This window comes from Embiotoca jacksoni, unplaced genomic scaffold, assembly GCF_022577435.1.
Source record: "Embiotoca jacksoni isolate LCO1_2020_lvr unplaced genomic scaffold, fEmbJac1.0.p SCAF_65, whole genome shotgun sequence".
Lineage (NCBI taxonomy): Eukaryota > Metazoa > Chordata > Actinopteri > Embiotocidae > Embiotoca > Embiotoca jacksoni.
Window position 1 is genome coordinate 627,408 of NW_027185420.1, and position 21,550 is coordinate 648,957.

The 21,550-nt window shown below is 41.2% G+C and overlaps 1 protein-coding gene across 1 annotated transcript in view; it reads right to left on the reverse strand.

Moving 5' to 3' along the window:
• Window positions 1–1,631: 1,631 nt before the first annotated feature.
• The window catches only part of nlgn4xa (neuroligin 4 X-linked a), a 124,888-nt gene continuing 104,969 nt past the window's right edge, over window positions 1,632–21,550 (reverse strand). The window contains exons 5-6 of the mRNA XM_069175282.1: window positions 20,034–20,823; window positions 1,632–7,376 (exon numbers count right to left, since the gene is read on the reverse strand). Coding sequence (XP_069031383.1) covers window positions 6,482–7,376; window positions 20,034–20,823 — 1,685 coding nt within the window. The 3' untranslated portion in view covers window positions 1,632–6,481. The remainder of the gene's footprint in view (window positions 7,377–20,033; window positions 20,824–21,550) is intronic.

A 21,550-nucleotide genomic window follows, 5' to 3' on the forward strand; every position in this document is an offset into this window, starting at 1 on the left:
ACAGCAGAGATTGTTTTTTTACTTCCAATTACCATCACAAAGAGTCCTCGTGCTGTTTTGGGAGCAGCGGTGATAAAATAAGAATAAAAAAAGCTTTGAGACTCTAAGGAAGCCTTTTGGGAATGAAAGCATCTCTGCACAATTAAAATGGAGCTATTATCATCATTATGTAGTTATTCAGTGTGATGCGCTCTCCTTTTGTTGGATGCTCCGTTGTAAGAAACCCGAGTGACACAATGAAACAACAAAAAACACATCTATCTGCTGCTCTTTATTGTTTGGGTTTTTACGGTAAACTCGTGTGTTTCTGTCTGTATTTACAGTAAGAGGGGCGGAGCTTCACCGTCCAAAGACCGAAGAAGGCGTCAGGTCAGGAGACACCAGGTGGGTTTTCTTTGTGTTACTGTGAACTCGTCCCCCAGAGTCAGACTGTCAGCACCAAGTTCCGCTGGGACTTTGAACCACCTGAACCGTGGCGCCATGGCAACAGGGTTGTCCAACATGACAACAAACATTGCGTTAAGAAGTAAAAAAAACTTGGAGTACTTCCTCACGAAGGGCACGTCTTCTTTGTGCGTCGTGCACGTCGCGATGCTGCGATGCGTTCAGGTGCAACGGGAGCAGTCTCCAAACGTATTGATCCTCCCTCGTATATACACAAGCCTCATTGTAAGCCCTACTGTGTTATTTCAGCCCTGGATAACTCACAAGGCTTTCACAAATTTCTGGATATGATAATAACCTGCGATTATGGAGCTTTATTGCATAAGAAATTGTAATGGCTGCATCCAAGAGACACACACACACACACACACACACACACACACACACACTTTTGCTTCATTAATATCATTTTTAGAAAGTTTGGTGGAGGCGTATGCCGTGGCAGGGGATATATAAATACAGCTGGCACGAATCCCCATGATCCTTTGCTGCCACCACCTCCGAGTCACTCATTTACATGGACAACCAGAAAGTTCCTCCGGTCGGGTGCCGTGTGCTGCGACTGATGAGAAAACTATCGAGGAGGCTGAATGTGAGCCGAGGACAATATTTTCCAAAGTAAAAGATGCTGAGGAGGATTTCTGCAGGCCATTACTGCTACCTCGGTTCCTCGCCACTTTACTGCATATATATTGACTCTGAAGATTTCATATTCATCTATTAAGGCTCCAGCTACCCAGGGATGGGAATGCAATCAACCGGCGGTGCTGCCGAGGCGTTTACCTGCATTTTAATTCACGTTGGAGGAGCAGGGCCGAGCTCCTCGCCACAGCTGGTCACAGTGGGGTTTTGTGCAGCATTCAGAGCACCTGGAAACACCTCACACACACACACACACACACACACACACACACACACACACACACACACACACACACACAACCTTCATCCCTGCCCGCTCCTATTTGGTGCACTACCTTGTCACCGTGGCGATCGATACGCCTCGGTAATGGCTGCCTGGAGAGCGGCGCGCTTGAATGACAGTTCTGGGACTGTGGTTGAGTGATGGAGCTGCTGTTGCCAGCTTAATTAACTTCCAGTCGAGTCTCCAGCATTCGGCAGCCCACCACCGTCTAGTGCCCCCCTCCCCCTACCCCCACACCTCCACCCCCCACACCTCCACCCCATTACCCTAAGCATAAACAACATGCCAATTAAAAGGCTGCCTGCACAATTCACGCTGCTTTGTTTGCACACAAGTCTCAGGATAAATATTCATCTCGGCGTGCATACGACTCGTTCGCCGCGTCATACATTATGGATCAAACCATTTTGTTAATGAAAGAAAACTTTTCTCTGTATCATGAAAGTGTTCCCGCGTGTCAGACTTGTGGGGGAGCTCAACAGGAGATGTTATGGAGACATCCACTGCGCCTCTGTAACTGCAGATTACTATTAAAGATTTCAATTTTCCCCCTGTCACTTCGGTTTTAAGTCAAAAGCTAATTTGCTTGCCTTGTTGCAAAGGGGATCAATGGATTGAACGGTGGGGATGAAGGTGAGGGGGAGGAGGAGATGGTTTTACTAAACACAGGATGCTCTGAGGGGGGGTGTCAGGGGAGGCCTTGCAGAAGCACTCTTTGCTATTCAGCTCAGAAGAAGTGCGCCCTGTTTTTTCCCCACAACAGCAATTCAGAGGCCGAAACAGTTGGAGAATACAGCTTAGCTGGCAGAGCTCAAAGTGTTTGCAGATGCAATTCAATGTTTCAAAAGTTTCAAGTGTGAGATTGCCAGTATTGATTGAGTCTAACTCAATAAGCGCCGCACAGCTGCATCGGGAGTCGAGCTACCTTTTTCTGAAAACACGGACTTCTGATTGTAACAGAGTTCATAGTAACACAGCATCAACCTGAGCAATAAAACATAAAGAATCACAGCAGATTACATCTAATGAGACGTAATGTATTCATCCTGATCCCAGGTGGAGATCGAGGTAGTTTGTTGGACTTTAGATAGTAAATTCTTAAAGATCATCTCAAATAATAGTGCTGGTATCAAACACAGGCGGTTCCTATTGAGGACGACTGAGAGGCTCCACTATATTTCTTTTTTCTGTATGTTTATTCAATGCTATCCTGTATAATATATATTTATAGAACTCATAAAGCACACTCGTATCTGTGCAATATACAGTACATCCTGGGAAATTTACAATTAACAAAATATCTTTTTAATCACCTACGTGCAACAATTATCTGTTTTTATTCACATGTCACGTTGTATTCATACATTGTTTTATAGTTTTATTTCTTTATTCTATTCTTTCTTTTTTATTGTATGCATATTTGTAATTGCTTCTTTCTGTGTACCTATCTTACTCTGACCTGTATTCTTAAGTTGTTGTGACATCTAATTCTACCCACTTCTAGATTAACAAAGTCTTATCTCATCTGATCTTATCTTAAATATCCAGGAAAGGGAGGAATTATGTCCTCAGAGCTGTTGACTCTTATTGTGAAACAGCAGAATAGAAGCATTGTTGTTACCAAAGGAATCAGTGTTGTCAAATGTCCATTAAACAGAATTCATCATATAATGTGCTATTTATGACCAGAATGAGTCCGTCTTTAAAAACATCTTCCACTTTTTCTTATTTATTTGCAGGAATACCGTTTTTTTTAATCAGTGATTAGTAACGATTGTTTCTACTGTAACATTTCTCTTCTCACACTGACGTACTGTCAGTCAACAGTTCAAATACCCACCTGGTTTCTTATTATAAAGGAGGCGGAGTTATTTTTGTCGTGTTTCATCTAAAGCCCACATTTTCTTTGCACCAATCATTTCTAATGTCACAGCTTGCTCATTCATATATAATCAGCCTGCTGAATTATGGGTTACCTCGATATTGTGGTGCATTCATAACTGTGTCCTTGGCAGTAATGTACGATGATTGTGTTCTTTTCTTGGGGCACACCACCATAAACTGCCTGACGGAGGAGCACCAAGCCTGAACAGAGAAGATGGCCGTATGGGCTCATGGTTAAAAATAAAAAGCTTGTAAATGATGTCCAGTGAAACAGGAGAGAATCACCTGCAAACTAAGCAGCTATTTAGTGCTTAAAAACCAAGCTGTATGCAACACCTGGGTCACCAAGGCCTCCTCTGGCTTCAGCTTTCTTTTTTCTGGTTAACCTCGTCTGTAATTTCCACCACACATCAGACCCACGGTTTTGGAAAAGCCCCGCCCCCTCACACGGCTGTTATGACCGGCTCGTTCAGGTCGCAACAATGCCGGGAGGTCCACACGGGAAAACTTCAAAACAAAGGAAGACACAACGCAACCAAATAGTATGCGATTCGGAACGCAGGGCACATCAGCACAGGAAGTGGGCGGGGACATCACTGACATCAGAAAGCACAGGGAGGAAAAAAATCTAGGACGAGCTGTCAGACTGGGCCGTCACACGGTTCATTTATCCAGCGCGGCGCAGAGCCAGACCCTCCCAATCCTGCTGGAATAATTCAATAATTTAAGTCTGAACCGACATGATCGGATCGGGTCTGACAGTTCAAGATGTAAATTACAAAGTCGAGTGTTCAGATATTTACAAACGTGAAATACCTCGTAAATTTCTTACAGACATATGTGATTATACCTTGTCCTGATACGTTTAATCTGTCCCTCGATGTTGTCCTCTCCTGAGCGTATTCAGTTTGTGTTTGTGCGTCTGTGTTTCTGTTGTGTAACTGAGCTCACTGCCTGTTTTTCGCAGCTCGGCTTCAGTGCCTCTGCTGCCTTATTAGTGTGCCAGCTTTTGTAATTAGTTTTTGTTTGCTTGTATGTGTTAGTTGTGCGTTTGGGTTTTCTCCCTTGTGCAGACGTGACCCATAAAAACATTTTTGTGTACCTTCATTGCTAATAAAAACTAACAGGTACTCAATACCAGTCCCTACTACCATTTAGCGTTGCATTTGTGTATAATGTTGACCTTATTAAATCCGCTCATATTTTTGTATTGCATTGCTTTGCTCTTTTTTTATTTTTTTTTATTGTGTTTGCTACCGATCAATTTGAACAGCCTTTTTGCACTTTTGTTTTTTTCATTTTTTATTCACATTAAAATTTGACCAAACACTTTTGAGCTGTTGGTATTTAATGTGGAAGATCTGCACTGGAGCAGCTAGTTTTATTGATTGCAGTTTTATATTAATAAAAGGAATAACAAAATAGAACTGAGTGGAAATATTTGAAAAAGGTTAACATCGACAAAATATTTTCCGTCAGCACAACTGACTAGAAAAGGGGAGAAATTTAAAGTTTTATAAATCTAATTCTAAGAATATTAGAATAAAAAGTTTTACCTCTGATACATGCCTGTTTAAATTGAATTACTAGTTCTCGCTGCAGTTTGGCGAAACAAAAGCCACTATTTGAGAATTTCCTGCACTATAAGACTGATATGCACTGACATCCACACACAACACACATCATCCAATCAAATCCAATTAAACCGTGATTTTCGTTTTTCTCTTTTTTTTAGAAAATACTGTGATATTTTATTAAAAATGTTGCAGAAAAAGTTTATACAGGTGTCCAGCCAGAAATATGTCTATTATCACTTAAGGCAAAACCGCAAACAAATATAAGACAAACTAAGGATTTTAAAAGTCTACGTTAAAACCCTTGTTATCTTGACTGGTTTAGGGACCAAATGGCAAGAATATATCTTTTTATAGAATTTACAAATGTAGCTTAAAATCTTCTGGATGTACTTCCATTTTTTTGTAATAGGATGCAGAACGGAAATAGTTAATGGTTACTGTGTTGTAATTTTATAATAATATCATTAATATTTACACTCATTCACTTGCTTTTGTAACCCAAAATATCACAAGCCTGGCACAATACTTTACATATTGCTAGCATATGACAATTTGAAATATCTAACATATATTTCTTTACAAACATATCCAACTAATATTAATACAAAAAATTCACTGCCTTTTTTATTTCTAAATAATACATTGCTGGTCACATTGTAAGCTCAGGCAGTGCTGAGATTGCAAGACAGAAAAAAGCCCACAAAGAAAACTATTGGAAGCATAACAGGATGACGGCAGGTGATGGGATCCAGTCGGTCCTCGTTCTCAGACAGGAGACGTGTCTGAGAAACGCCGAGTAAAGCTCTTCCTGGACATGCAATGTCAAAATAGTGGACACAAAGCAATGCATGAGACAGTACTGTGTGTGGCGACCTGCAGACACGCGGTGTGCAACTCTCTGAGGGATGGAATCGCATTTTGGTTCATTGTGTGAGAACGAATGAAACGCAGGTCATAATCGGAAAATAATGAAGAATGTTTGGATATATTTACACACACCTCAACAGAAAGCACGAGCTGAAAGAACCAAAAAAGATCTCAGCCAAAGTAAAAGAAGAATAGAAGGAGCTCTTTTAAAGTTGTTGTTTTTTGTTTTTTGTTTTTTTTTCCACGCACAACTATATACCTTTTTTTGTCTTTCTTCTTTTTTTTTTCCTTTTTGTTTTTTACAAAGTTTCCATAAATACATTTCAGGCTGGGTGTAGAATTTCTGTGCCCAAGTCAGGTGTCTGATGCATGAAGGTTCATGAAAAGATGATGCTCCATTGTTGCTTTTCAACAATTGTTGCTTCCTTTTGTGTACTTTTGGCACAAAAGCCTCCACAGAGGCTTCTTTGTCAACACAGAAACTGTCCATATTGTATTGTAAGAATATTAACAGTCATCCACTGGTTGCCTTTTCTTTTGGTAAAACGCCTCGAAAACCTTCCATGAAGCTTTGCTTCAAAAAGATTTATTACTATAGTAACATTCACTTTGAATATTTTCATGAGTTTAAGATCAATTTATGATGTATGTACTTTCCAAGAAGGCATGGTACCAAAATAAGATCTGCTGAGACTTTGGAGTCTGTGCTTCCCACAGTCAGTCCCTCGTATGAGCCTTGTGTGGATGTCCAGTGGGACTCCGGCGCTGTCCCGTCCCAGATGAGCTATACCCGTGTGGTGGAGTGGCCGTGGGGTAAGTTGGTACTGTTCTGGCTGCCACCAAATGTGTTGAAGTTGTGCAGAGGCTGCATGCCAGCCAGCGAGTTGGGGATCATGGTGATGGTGCTGGGCGTCATCAAGGGTATGTCGTCGGGCGACCGGCGAAGGGTGAGGGTGTAGTCGGGCGGGCAGGTGAGCCGTAGCGTGTCGTGGGTCTGCAGGGACTCGCACTCGTGGTGGTGCTCGTGCTCCAGCTGCTGCTGCTTCATCTGCAGCGACATCAGCTCCTCGCTCTGCAGGTGCGCCACGTCGTTGGCGGTGGACGGAGCGTTGGCCGGGGCCGAGTTGCGCTGCGGTGTGGGAACACGGCGGTTGGACTCGTGCCGCCGCTTGTCCTTCTTGTAGTAGAGCGCAGCGAAGGCGAGGATGTTGAGGAAGAGCAGAGATGCTCCCACGGCGATGGTGACGCTGAGCTCGGTGGAGTAGTCCCGCTTGGTCTCGATCACGACCGTCGACTCGTCGGTCAGGTCGCCGCTCTTGCGCTGGTCGGTGGTCTGTTTGGTGTTGGCGGGCGGGACCCCGGGGTGACGTGTGGTGGAGGGCCAGCTGTTCTTACCCGGGAAGCGTTTGGTGTACGGGTACGGCGTGGTGTCCTGCGGCGGTATCTTCGTGGTGGTGGATACATATTGAAAAAACTCGTTTATATTGTGAAGATGTGGAACTAGCTCCAGCCAGAACGCCACCTTGGTCGCTCTGTAGTGGTCTCGGACTCGAGGCTTGAGGCCGATGTGAAGGTAGAGCTGGTCTTTGGGGTTGTACTTGGTCCAGGCGACCTCCTCGAACCGGTTGGGCTTCGTGTGGATAAACTTAGTGTCCTGTGGAACTGGTTGGTTTGGATCCCTGGAAACGGGAAAAGAGAAGAAAGAAGATGCTCAGTGATTATTATCTGGCACCTATTAGTTTATTTCTGACACAGCTGACATGCAGGAATGGAACTTATAATAACAGGAAACATGTTAAATATTATACCCCATTCACCACCATTTAAAACCTACAGACTACGCCAAAATATGGGCATTTTATGTAACTGTAATTTGGCTTTTCCTTTAAACCATTTGAAAGCAGCATGATAATGTAACTGATCATTAGATTCACTTAGCACTAATTCGTGACACTTCCAGATGAGTCATTACTCAAAAAAAGTCAAAGCCTTTCATGTGTTTTTCTGCTCCCTCTGTTCAAAGCTAATGCGTTTCGAGGTGACTCACGATTTGAATGCACGAGCTGACAAAATGTTCTGGGTCCTTTATACATCGATGACACGTTTCCAGGTCTGTTGTCACATTTTCTAAATTATCAGCGCTACCCGACGATGTTTTTTGTAGTTTGAGAAAGAGTCGCCTCTCCTGCAACTCTGCGGAAGCGATTTCATTAACTTTTGGAGAGGTGAGTGGGAGTGAAAGCTACACAACAACCTTGGAGCCGACACACCGGAGTGTGGGTGTATTGGTGTGTCTCAGTGCTCACTAGGAAGGACTCATCTTGAGTCATGCATTGCATTTTGAGAGCCACCGTTGCACACTAATGTACTCCTGACTCTGTGTGAGATACACAATATCTGTGTGGGTGTGTTTGTGTGTGGATGTCTGAATGTACATGTGTTGGTACTGCTCGGTGTCTGACTGGGAATTTCTTGTTTTTTCTCCTTTGCTTCTCTTGTAGTGACAAATTAAAAGTCTCCCTCCTGATCAGTTCACACAACCTGTTGGACAATTGTCTAAGTTGGGAATAGATGTCCTCATTTTAGAAACAATCATCTGACCTGACACCACAGATACTGATTAAGGCCCAATCCCAATTTAATTCCATTTTATTTATACAGCACCAAATCACAACACAGGGTATTTCAGGACACTTAACACATTAAAGTCCTGACAGCAGAACCTTTCAGCATTTTAAAGAGGAACCCAAAAATTAAACAATTCATAAGTAAGCACAGAGGAAAAAAAAAAATCCTCTTTAAGGGAGAAAAACCTCCAACAGAAGGGAAGAAAAACTCTCTTTTAACAGGAAGAAAAACCTCTGACAGAAGGAAGGAAAAATTATCTTTTAACAGGAAGAAAAACCTCCAACAGAAAGGAGGAAAAACTCTCTTTTAACAGGAAGAAAAACCTCCAACAGAAGGAAGGAAAAACTCTCTTTTAACAGGAAGAAAAACCTCCAACAGAAGGAAGGAAAAACTCTCTTTTAACAGGAAGAAAAACCTCCAACAGAAGGAAGGAAAAACTCTCTTTTAACAGGAAGAAAAACCTCCAACAGAAGGAAGGAAAAACTCTCTTTAACAGGAAGAAAAATCTCCAACAGAAGGAAGGAAAAACTGTCTTTAACAGGAAGAAAAACCTCCAACAGAAGGAAGGAAAAACTCTCTTTTAACAGGAAGAAAAACCTCCAGCAGAAGGAAGGAAAAACTGTCTTTAACAGGAAGAAAAACCTCCAACAGAAGGAAGGAAAAACTCTCTTTAACAGGAAAAAAAAGCCTCCAACAGAAGGAAGGAAAAACCCTCTTTAACAGGAAGAAATGTCAGACAGGTTTCCACTTTTTAACTTTGCGGGAAAAGATGGTAAAATCTGTGCAAGTTTTTACAAAACCAAAAAGACTTGATAATCAACTCTGGAGAATGGCAGCTACTGTTGGATGTGGTGTCACATTTCCTTAGTTCAAGATATTAAGCCCCTCCCCTTCTAGCTCTGTTCTGAAGGGCAACTACCCAGTAGAGGGAAGAGAATTGAGATTGGACCAAAGTCGCTCAACATTATGTTTTAACTACCTTTGAAAAGTTACACATTAAGCTAATACTGTGTGATTTTTCTATTATTTTTAAATTGGACTGTGTAACAGTGTAACTGACCAGATGAGCTTTCTGTGCTTTGAATGAAGAAAAATTGCATAAACACGTGTTTTTAATGGACAGCTACTCACTTATCATATTGTTGGAGACCCATAAAAACCACAAACACGAACACATTGTGTCAGTCAACATGAGTGTTGTTACAGTAACATGAGCAGCTGTGCAGGGAAACTGATCCAAAGATCAATACATTTGTCAGACTGTTCAAGACTTGTCCTTCATTCTGTACATTAGATAGTAAAACTACCAGATACACAACAACACAATACTTCCACACAGGAAGTTCAAAGACAAAATAATGTAGTCGTTGTTGCTGCAACACTTAAACTCAATATAAAACTCGTCCCTTTTGGAGTGTGCTATTGATTGATACATTTCCCACAATGCAATGCACCAACAATTATAGAAGGAAAACTCCAGAAAACTTCTTTAATTGGGAGAAATGGATCTTGTAATTTTACGATGTTAAGTCAGAACCATTAGACAATGTCACATTTAAAAAAAAAAATGTTTAAGTGAATTTCTATACTTCCGACAATTTATTGAACAGCTTGTACCATAAGGGTGACATGATTACAAGAACAGTCAGTCCCTCCAGGAGTTTTTAATTGCGATCTAAAATGTTTGATTTTTGAGGTGGATTTTCTCAAAAATGTTTTTGTTATTTGTAGAGTTTTAAAGAGGTTTTCTTTTTTGCAGCAAAATTACAGAAATTAGAAAAAATTGCAAATTGAGGAAATGTTTTTAATTTTTTTTAAGCACTACCTGATATGATTGATAATGATCATGCTGCACAGTACCAACATATTTTAGTTATATTTATTGAAGTTAGAGAACCATACAGTACATGGTCTAATAAAACGAGACTTCTACAGATTTCTACAACTTAGAAACTACATATATAAAAACAATAACAAGGGAAGACTTAGATATATGTTCAAGAAATATTTCCAAATTATAGAACGGAATAAATAAGCAAAGTGGGGATGAAACAATTTATTTAAAGGAAAAATGGGAAAAGGAAGGACATTTAACATTACAAATGGAAATATGGGAAAAATAAATGGAACAAACAACAATGGAAAAGTACATCTGGTCTTTCCTGGAGAGAATTTGGGTGGAAGGATCTAGTAAGGTGTCCTAAAATGCCACCAGAGCTTCTTAAATACAAATATTTCATGTTAGAGAAGAAAAGGCTAATCACTACCACATGTTCTGGAGCTGCGCATTACTCCTGCAATCCTGAGAATTTGTTTTTAACTATGATGGAAAAGGCATTAAAAGCATCAGTTCCACTCTAGTTTGACACATTGTACCTCGGTAAGAGACCAGACGCTGTCCAGGGTCCTGAAAACAGATATATGTTTGGTGGTTCTTTTGGTTAAAGAAGCTAAAATGGTTCTTTTAGCTACTGCTCTGTTCAATGTTCATATTTTCACAATTTTATTTATTGTTATTTTTTTTTAATATTTATGATTTACACAGTGTGTACTTTTAAGTTATTTCACTTTATTCTTTCCCCTTTTCAACCTTGTTAAAATGGGAACATCATAGAAATATGTTTTACAAGATAATGTTTCAGTTCTGTTCCAAATAAAAATTTGAATATGAAAAAAAAGAACTTAGAGCACCATCATGGGGCTCAGGGTTACGAAAATCTCCTAAAAGCTGCGTATCTTTCCAGAACAGACAATCTGTGACTGTAATATAGAATACAAAGAATACATCTGCTGTCAAAATAAGAGCTTTAGATGCTGTTTACTTTAAATTAATTGCACACAGGCTGTATGCACAAAAACAAAGTGCAGTCTCTTACAACATGAAGTGTGTTTTAAACTATTTTAACACACAGTTAAAGACCACATTTCCCACATCTGTTGTTCTCCGGTGCCCAGAGGTTGTTTTGCTGATGAGAGGAGAGTCAGCAGAGCCTTTCTGATGGTAAGTTTTGGTTTTACAAAGTTTACTTTCTGCAGTAAAACTTTCAGCAGAGCTTCAGCTGATGACATTTATTGAAGCAAAATGGCAGGAATTTTGCAAAATTTCAGACTATTGCAGAAATTTCTTCAATTTGTCTTAATCACTGCGATCGCAAAATCATGGTTGGACGGACTATACAGTAATAAATACTCATTTATTTCCCTTCATACTTTGTACACCTGACAGTGACAACTTTTCAAAGAAAGCAAATGTAAATCTGCTCAACTCAAATCACCCTGAAAGCTTCCTGTTTGCGAATGACTGCATGTCCGGATGGAGATCTGCATCAACAGTATGTTAGGAAACATTGAGTCTAACTCTTGTTTTTTAGGGATAAAAACTCGATGCGGCATCCTGAGGAATCATCTGAGTTCAGACTCCTGCAGAGTCATCATTGCTGAACTCCACAGAGTCTGCTGGTTTGAAATGGTTTTAACCCAACATGAAACAGAAACTTGGCGAAGCAGTAGAGATTTTTTCGGAGACAAAGGTGACCCAAGAGTTCTGAAATAAAGTAATCACAGTTTCTAGGATGTCGATCGACTGATTGTGCAGAACAAAAGAGGGCAGAGAGGGAAATAAATCTGTAAACAAAACAGCAGAGCTCCACACAGTCTCTGTTAAACTTTCAAATTGCCTGTTCTTGAATTACTTGATTGTATTTCTGTTTGCTTGGCTGCCCTTGAAGTATTTACTAAAATAAGTCAATTACAGAACCCAGTGCGGTCATTTCTTTCCACAACACAATCTCATAGTGGTGACACGAATCTAAGCCAAAACATATTTTATTAAAGCTTATTGAATATTTGATGGGAATTTAATGGTAACCTGGAGAGAATGAGCATCACTTAACTCTGGCTTCCTACATATTCCAGAGCTTTGTCAATTTGTCACCCAACGACATGCCGACTGGTACAAAATGCTCCACATCCCAGTCAGTGAGGGCCGATCTGACCGAGGCCTCTCAGAGAAAAACCCTCAGCAGTACATTCAACCCAGTATCACGGCAAAGCGTGAAATAAACACGCCGGTCCACAACAGTAAAATGTGAAATAGCCACGCTTTGACCTCTCTAGGTGTCACAGTTTCACATTTTCCTGTCTTGGACCTGGAGGTTGGTACATTTTTAACAATCTTTGAATAGATAGTTCCAGGAATTCTGGTGGTACAATAACTGACCTCAGGAATCAAACCAAGAACAGAAATCGTTTATGAATACTTCGGTTAGTTTTACACCAAATCTGAACTATGATAAAAAAAGAAACAAATGAATTAGATATTAGATTAGACAACAACCGAGATGGATACAAGCAGGTTAAATCCCTGGATTCATAGTTATTTTCTGAGTTCCTTAAGGATGTTAAATTGTTGTTTTTTCTTCTGCATGAGAAGTATGTGTACAGTGCATCCAGAAAGTATTCACAGCGCTTCACTTTTTACACATTTAGTTATATTACAGATTTATTCCAAAATGGATTAAATTCATTTTTTCCCTCAGAATTCTACACACAATATCCCATAATGACAAAGTGAAAATACTTTGTTTAAAATTTTTGCAAATCTATTAAAAATAAAGAATGAAAATATAACACGTACATAAGTATTCACAGTCTTTGCTCAATACTTTGTTGAAGCACCTTTGGCAGAAATTACAGCCTCAAGTCTTTTTGAGTATGATGCTATAAGCTTGGCTCCTATTCTTGGGCAGTTTCTCCCGTTCTTCTTTGCAGGACCTCTGAAGCTCCATCAGGTTGGATGGGGAGCGTCGGTGCTCAGCCATCTTCAGATCTCTCCAGAGATGTTCAATCGGGTTCAAGTCTGGGCTCTGCCTGGGACACTCAAAGACATTCACAGAGTTGTCCCGAAGACACTCCTTTGTTATCTTGGCTGTGTGCTTCGGGTCGTTGTCCTGTTGGAAGATGAACCTTCGCCCCAGTCTGAGGTCCAGAGCACTCTGGAGAAGGTTTTCATCAAGGATCAGACCAGAGAATTTAGTTTCTCCTGGTCTGACAGTCCTTCAGGTGCCTTTTGGTAAACTCCAGGTGGGTTGTCATGAGCCTTTTACTGAGGAGTGGCTTCCATCTGGCCACTCTACCATACAGGCCTGCTTGGTGGAGTGCTGCAGAGATGGTTGTCCTTCTGGAAGGTTCTCCTCTCTTCACAGAGCAACGTTGGAGCTCTGTCAGAGTGACCATTGGGTTCTTGGTCACCTCCCTGACTGAGGCCCTTCTCCCCCGATCGCTCAGTTTGGCCGGGCGGCCGACTCTAGGAAGAGTCCTGGTGGTTCAAACTTCTTCCATTTACAGATGATGGAGGCCACTGTGCTCATTGGGACCTTCAATGCTGCAGAAATGTTTCTGTACTCTTCCCCAGATCTGAGCCTCAATACAATCCTGTCTGAGGTCTACAGATGATTCTTTGGACTTCATGTCTTGGTTTGTGCTCTGGCATGTCAACTGTGGGACCTTATATAGACGGTGTGTGTCTTTCCAAATCATGTCCAATCAACTGAATTTACCAGGTGGACTCCAATCAAGTTGTAGAAACATCTGAAGGATGATCAGTGGAAACAGGAAGCAGCTGAGCTCAATTTTGAGTGTAATGGCAAAGGCTGTGAATACTTATGTACATGGGATTTTATAGTTTTTGATTTTTATTAGATTTGCAAAAATTTCAAAAAAAAAATGTATTTCACGTTGTCATTATGGGATATTGTGTGTAGAATTTTGAGGGAAAAATTAATTTAATCCATTTTGGAAAAAGGCTGTAATATAACAAAATGTGGAAAAAGTGAAGCGCTGTGAATACTTTCCGGATGCACTGTATGTGTGGAAAGTCACAACGTGCTTCTTTAAATTGTTCTTTGTTGTTGTGTATAACTAATAAATATATAATTTGTGTAATTTATTTATTTGAGTCATCCCGAGCACAACGTTCTCTGTAGGTGACGATATTTCATTTTGAGACAAAAGCTATTTCCATTATCATGTTTTTTTTTTTTTCAATAAAACATCACAATATTCATGGTGGATTTCAGCCCGTTAAGCCTGAGGCTATTTTTTTCCAATTCCCACCTGACAAAACGCAGTCAGCAAGAGCTGCACCACTGTAAGACCAAAATGAGCAACCGTGGGCTCCGTGGATCAGAGACCTGGGAGAATGGTAAATTACGATAAGTCTCCTTGTTTCCATTGCCGGGCTGGAGTGCAACAAAAATGAACATTTCACTTTAAACAAAAGTGTAGAGAGAATATTAAAGAGTAAAGCATGAGTCCGTAAACACTGATGTCAGTCTAAAAATTATCCATACAATATGCTCCACTTGTTTCTGTTGCATCAAATCTCATTAATTTTCTCTTCAAATGTTTCTTTGTCTTTAAACGGAAAAACAAACTGCTTTAATAACTGACCCTGTTGTCTAACTGAAGGTGTAACAGAATTAAAGGAAGAGAAAATAACGGTTACAGGATAAAGAAAATAATATTTTGTTATCACACCTCCTAAATGCAAAAGCCATATTTTCTTAAATCTGGGAATTACAAACAATAGAAATCAGACAGAATGTACTGCAACATGTTCCAGCTCCACCTGTGCTGCTGTCTAATCTGTTCCCCTCATTGAAACAGGTCGGAGGCAGCCATACTGTGAGGTCTGCCCTCCAACTGGTGGCTGCATATGGAACCATACATACGGCACCGCTAGCATGTGGTAGCGTTTCACTTTGGGCTTGTCATCTCAGCGCTAACATATGCTGGAACAATATGCCACTTCTCTGCCACTGAGTCTGGAAAAAACACAACAACAGAAAAACACTTGAGGCCTTTCGTGCGTGTTAAACTGCAAAAAGAAAATCCACATTTGCTTGCACGTTTCCATCAAATATCCAGTCTGCAGGTTGGATTTCTAACTGTCAGGTGCATGGGAAATAATAGTTCACAGTCGCCAGCATGGTGCAACAGGTGCTTTCATGAGCTGCAATGTATTCAGTGTTACTTTGTACCGTCTGACAGCTGAGCAGCTTTACATGTCTGAGAACAAAGCAGCTCGTGTCGACTTCTTCACATCATAAACATCCTGGTCAGAGCAGCACTTCTACCTCTTTGTGTTGTTATTTTTCTTCATGCTCAGCTTTAACACTTAAGTCTTCCATTTACTGATCAACAGTTTTATAGACGTACGTATATTTATAGTGTGACGGCAGACCAATTATCCCAAAAGTATTTGAGTTACAATAATGTTAAACGTGAGTTGAACAAAACTGAAACCTACTGAATGCGTAGAGCCGTGTGAAAACAGGGAAATTCAACTTTTAGCAAAAACATGTGGTCGGAGTTTGAAAACACAAAACAACTCTGTAAAAATGCCGTCACCACCTGTACTCTAACCTCATAATGCCACCAAGCAACCCTTCATACCAAAATGTACTTGGTCTCAAATGACTCAAAATCACATGACATTTAGTTGTGTGTCAGTTTCACGCTTTCAAAACGTGTAACTTTCACGCCTAGACGGCTCAAAGTGTGGCTATCTCACACTTTGCGGTGATACCAGGTTGAACTACAGAGTAGGAAGGTGGGACAACTCAATATTGGTGATGGTGATTTGAGTTTTTTGTAGGGAGGGGGGAAAGGGAGGGGGGGTACTGATAATTATGATAATATATTCTTTTAAATTCAATTTGAATGCCAGAAGCAGTAATGTGCCCAGAAGGATCCGACCTGTGGAAGACACAACCCAGCTGTTGTAAACAGGATGAACCATGAACCATCTAACATGACCAGATATATTAGCTCCAATATTACCGATATTTATACCAACATACGAGTGATAATCACCGGCCTCTGTTGGAGGAAAACACCGTGAATAACAAGGTTGTGGAGAAAAGTGCACAATTGTGGACTTACATAAAAACTGCAGAAATTCCCTTAAGAGTCCACAAATTAAAGAAAATCTGCACAAAACAAACATCAGCAGACAGCCACGCCTCCAGGTGTCTTATTTCATATCGTACCACAATTATTTAATACATTATCATCTAGCATGCATCGTGTGCATCTCTTGTCAAGGTCACTCTGGCCTGCTGTTGACCTGTAGTTACACCAGCTCACCACCGGGCTGCTGCTCCTCAGAGAAGACGGAAATGCATTATTGTTATGTTTTTAGACGCTTTATTCCGCAAATAATTCTTTATCGAATATGACAAATAAAGTCACCATGTTCCTGTTTTAGTCTACCATTACTTTCAGGAGATGAGAGAAGAGACGCTTTATGTATTTTAACCTTTTATGACACCTTTAAACTAATTATTAATTGAAGAGCCCGCCCTGTAAGAGCAGTGCTCTTTGAAAGCATGTTTTGTGCATGAATGTAACGTGTCATCACTCTGGTTGTGTTCAGGAAGTGAGAGTTTCACCACCATTACAACACGAGGCCCAATAAACAGACAAATCTGGAGTCCCAGCACAAAGCCTGCAGCACACACATGCCCGGCCGGTGCACTAACTTCCACAGCCACATTCGATCGGGTTGTTTGTCCAATTGTTTTTCAGTGACAACAGGAAAAAGTTTGAAAACATCAATCTGCTGTGATTCACGACGGGAGACTTTGCAAAGATGGGGGAGATTTGTAGAAAAATGGCCACTCTCCCGGTGATGAATTTGCTTTCAGCCTGCGCTTTAATGGAAGCACAGTGGAAAAAAAGCAACAAGAGAAAAAAGAGTCTTCCCAAAATGTCTGTGAGGCAGCCAATCCCCCGCTGATCAGGCATCGAGTGGATGGGAGCCAAGCAGAGAGCCGGGGAGCGAACGCTGCAGCCTATGAAGCTGATCAAGACTTTATTTATTCACCTTAAAGTGAATTTTCAGTATGACTGGGCTGCAAACACCCAGATACCTAATCTCAAGGTGTGCGAGGCAAAAAAAACGTGATCCAAATATAAACAGAAGGCAAATCCTTTCATCAAATGCAGCACGGCGGCAGCGCCACGGGAGGATTGGACTTGTTTTATTAACCTCCACTTGATCTCTTTGGCTCACGAGTTCATCGTTAAATCACTAATCTTAACGGAACTTTTGTTAATATCTCACCCTGAATCTATCTGCATTCATGGTGGGGGCTGGACGTGAATTAAAATGTGAGAAATGGGATAAAAACACTAAAACAGGAACCCTAGGCAGTTTCATTTTTCATTAGCATATTGAGTTATCACACAAATAGACCATTTTCAGTCAAATACAGACTTTATATATGCTCTCAGTGGTTCTGTACACTATAGGACACTTAAAACATGTCGTTTTAAAAATGTTCAGAAACTGATTTCAACACAGAGTATCAGGGAGATGATTTCATCAGGACTTCATCCGACTTCATTCAGATATTTACAGATCAGTGATTCCATATGCATCAATAGAAATGTTCATATAAATGCAAGATGCTGAGATCTTGGGCCATAATTTCCTTCCTATTTTCCTGTAGATTAAACGGTGTCCAAGTCTGGTGCAGCAGACGGAGGGATATTTCCATGGCTTCAGTGAGCAGAGAGAACATGAACAGACCGACCCAAAACCCCACAGATAGGTTGAGTGGATGTTTTATGTATATAATCCCATTTACAAGAACAATTGGAATTGTATTATTATAATGCAACCTTCTGATTCAATTAATCATAAAAAAATGAAGCTGAAGCTCTTGTCTGTTGATTTGGATGTGAATCAGGCAGTTGGCGCGCGTCGTGACAGAGTAGCCAATTTCATCCATAAAGTATAAAAAGGAACTCAGGTTCACTACATATGAATTGTAATTAAATGAATTACGCGTAAAAGCAATCAATATAAATTCAAAAGACTTTTCATCTCCTCATCTGGTTTAGTAATCTCACTGTCACACGGTGTCACTTACGCAACATTGTTCAAGCACCTAATTTCAGCAGACTATCGTATATTTGATTGGCCATGATTGAAGTTGGCTGTGACCCACCTTCTACTTCTAACTCCCCCTATTTCACCACCCATCACATGCTGTAGATGCGCTTACCTACACCTAGATTTGCTCCCAACATGCATAACTCTGACCTGCATTTGTGCTCCAACTACATTAATGAAAATAGAGGCATTAAGTCCATGAAGTTGGGCATTACGTATGGACTGTGTATGGAACTGCACCCTCTCTGATTTACAGACGAAGCTCTGCTTATAGGCGTTTAGATTTTGGCAAATTTGCATTATGTAGTTACTATATGGTGCATTTCTACTAGCAGTTCCCTTTTAGATTTGAATGTGATTTTGGATGAAATTATGTTTCCATCCCAAGATACAACAGAAGATTTTCGCCGACTGTCCAAAAGAAACTTAATTTTTGTTTCCATCCACTACCAATATGGCAATATTAGGACTTGGTTTGTCAGGATAAACAGCTGGTGTGCTAATTCTCCCGTCGGTGCCATTAAACCATGGCAGAAAAAGAGCATGCAAAGAGATTACATCACTGACAGAGTGCCAGTCTAACCCCAAATGGTGAAAAATGATTTAGAAAAGATGATGCCATCACTGTTACAGTTTCCATATCACGCCACATATCACGCTGGAGTCACACGCTGCATCGTTTCTACTGTAGATTTCTGTGGCCCTTCTCTTTAACTGGTGCACCAGCCAAGTATGGAAACAACAACAAAGTCGTAACTGCTCCAATAACTGATTAAGTTTCAGTATTGATGCACCTAAAGCATTACTTCTTTCAAAATTATTTAAAGAGATGCATTTTCAAAGGGGCTTAAAACTTATTTGAACGCGGTCCACTAGTTCTGAAGTGCTACCTGCTTGTTCAAAGATGTGGTTTTGTTTCTGTGTGAGTTCCAGCCATCAGACTAGAAGTCCCAGTTGCATACCTTTTTTTAAATGTGGAAAAAACAATTCCAACGCTTAATAGTTCAATTGTCTACCTGTCTTTTCATGTTGGACATTATGATGGTTGACCTGTGATTTTGTTTTGTCTGCACTCCAGCTTTTTTTATGTGCAGATTGAAAATGTGCATAAAAGGAGGCTGGAGTTGCACCAACAGTTCAGGCACGAAACAATATTCTCCGTCTTTTATCCATCAAGAACAACAGAACAGCCAGAAATACACAAAGATGACGTCAAGCAAACTTTTCATGTGTTATTCTTCAAAATATTATTGTCTGAGTGGTTCTTTTAGCCGCTTTTGTTTTCATCAGATTTGACAGTGACACATAGTTTTGTGCTTGTTTTCATCTACAGCTTCATTTTATGGCTGTTTATTTCTCATGTTTTGTAATCAGCGGCGGCTGATTAGGATGGAGCGCTGCAATTTTACTGATTTTTTATGGATGACTCAATTGACCTTTTGAAGCTCGCATGTATAAACAACAAATTACCGGGTTACTTTTAGTACTGAAGAAACATCAACACACATGGTTATTGCGCAACTAGGTCTGATCTAGTGAAGAGAAAAGTAATAAGATTTCTAGGAAGGTTATGTTTACTATAAATTGACAATGTACAGCGTTAATTGCACTGATTTCAGCAAGATATGGTTTGAGTGATGAATCCCGGCGAAGGCAGACACTCAGAATAGATTCAGATACAAGTGATGGTATCGTGTGAATAAAACGGCAAAAAAAACAAGAAACAACCAAGAAAAGAGGAACTCACCCTGTTTTAGCGAAGTTAGTCCAGTAGGTCATGACCACGGCGCTCAGCATCACGTCGTTCTTGGAGAAGTTACAGTTGAAGAGGTCCGTGGGTCCGATCATAGGGATTCCAAACACGTAGGGTACCTCGTCTCCGTGGGCCGAGTCCGCCCAGCTGGGCTTCATGTCGCTCTGACAGTGGTGGTAGAACGCATAGAAGTAGGTGGGTGAGCCGTACTGGGCGTGGAGGTCCGCCGTGGCCACTGCTGGCGCCACCCACTGGTGGTCGGTGAACAGGGCCACCAGGGTCTTGCGGCGGGTCTCTGGGTTCTCCTTGTCGGCCCAGTCGGTGTACATGAATTTGATGGTCTCACGAAGAGTATCCTTGCCTTCCGGGTAGCCGTAGAGATGGTCCACAAAGTCTGACACGGCAAAGTCAAAGTCGTTGGCGGACACCCCGTCTTCGCTGTCCACGATGCCATCCACGAACTTAAACCCCTCGCCCTGGTTCACCCCCAGCATGATGTCGTAGTTCAGGAACTCCCCTTGCTCCATGAGGATCTGGGGGTCGTCCGGGATCACATCGCCGTCGATCACAGGCCCGAAAGCGATGTGGTACTTGGCGGGCGTGATGTACTGCTCGATGAGCTCCTTGTAGTTCTTCTTCTGCAGGCACTCCACCAGGTCGATGGTGTCCAGCATGTTGCAGCCCACCTTCTCGGCGAGGGCGCGGGTGTACTTGGCAGGCTGGTAGTTAACCGCCCAGCTGGACAGCGCCGTGCCGCTCTGGATGATGGCTTTCTGGAACAGATCTGAGATTGGAACAGGGATTAGTAAAACACAGAGACAAACACACATACCAAAACATGACAGAGTCAATGCTTCATGGTGAAAAGCAACAAACATTTGCTTTGTGGAAAAGCACTGAAAATGGGCCTAATTATTGCTCATCCCAAGCAGGGAGGTTTGAATGGTGGAGGGTCTGTTTGCTTTTTTCTCCATGTATCTGGCTAAAACGAGATCCAATCTATGCCAGTGTAGCTTTGAGGTTCCAGATGATCTTTGTTTTATTGTGGAAGTCAAAAAGGTCTGTTAGGAAGAAACTGTATTTTTGTTCCTCTCTGAAGGGACATATCTTTTTTTAATTGACAGCGAAACCTCGAGAGGCTGAGCTTCGACTGAAACAGAGGGAAGGCACAGATTAACCATCCTTACTAGGGGAACCGATCACCAGTGGTCGTCTCTAAAGTCTATTTTCCACCCGTTCCGTCTCCGACATGGCCACCGGAGTTGATCGGCATCATTAAAGCCAATGCTCCGTATCCCACCGGTTGCACTGCGGCGCTGAAGATAAGTGGCGAGTCTATTTCTGACAGATGCCAAGCTGAACAGAGCAGCGAGGCAGGAAGTCAGTCTGAGAAAAACAAATACAATCCACTCAATTTTCAAAATAAAACACCCCATGCAGACTCCTGATTGTAAAATACATCACTGCTGATGTTTTGAACGACTAAAACACAGCAACGGACAAAAAAGAAG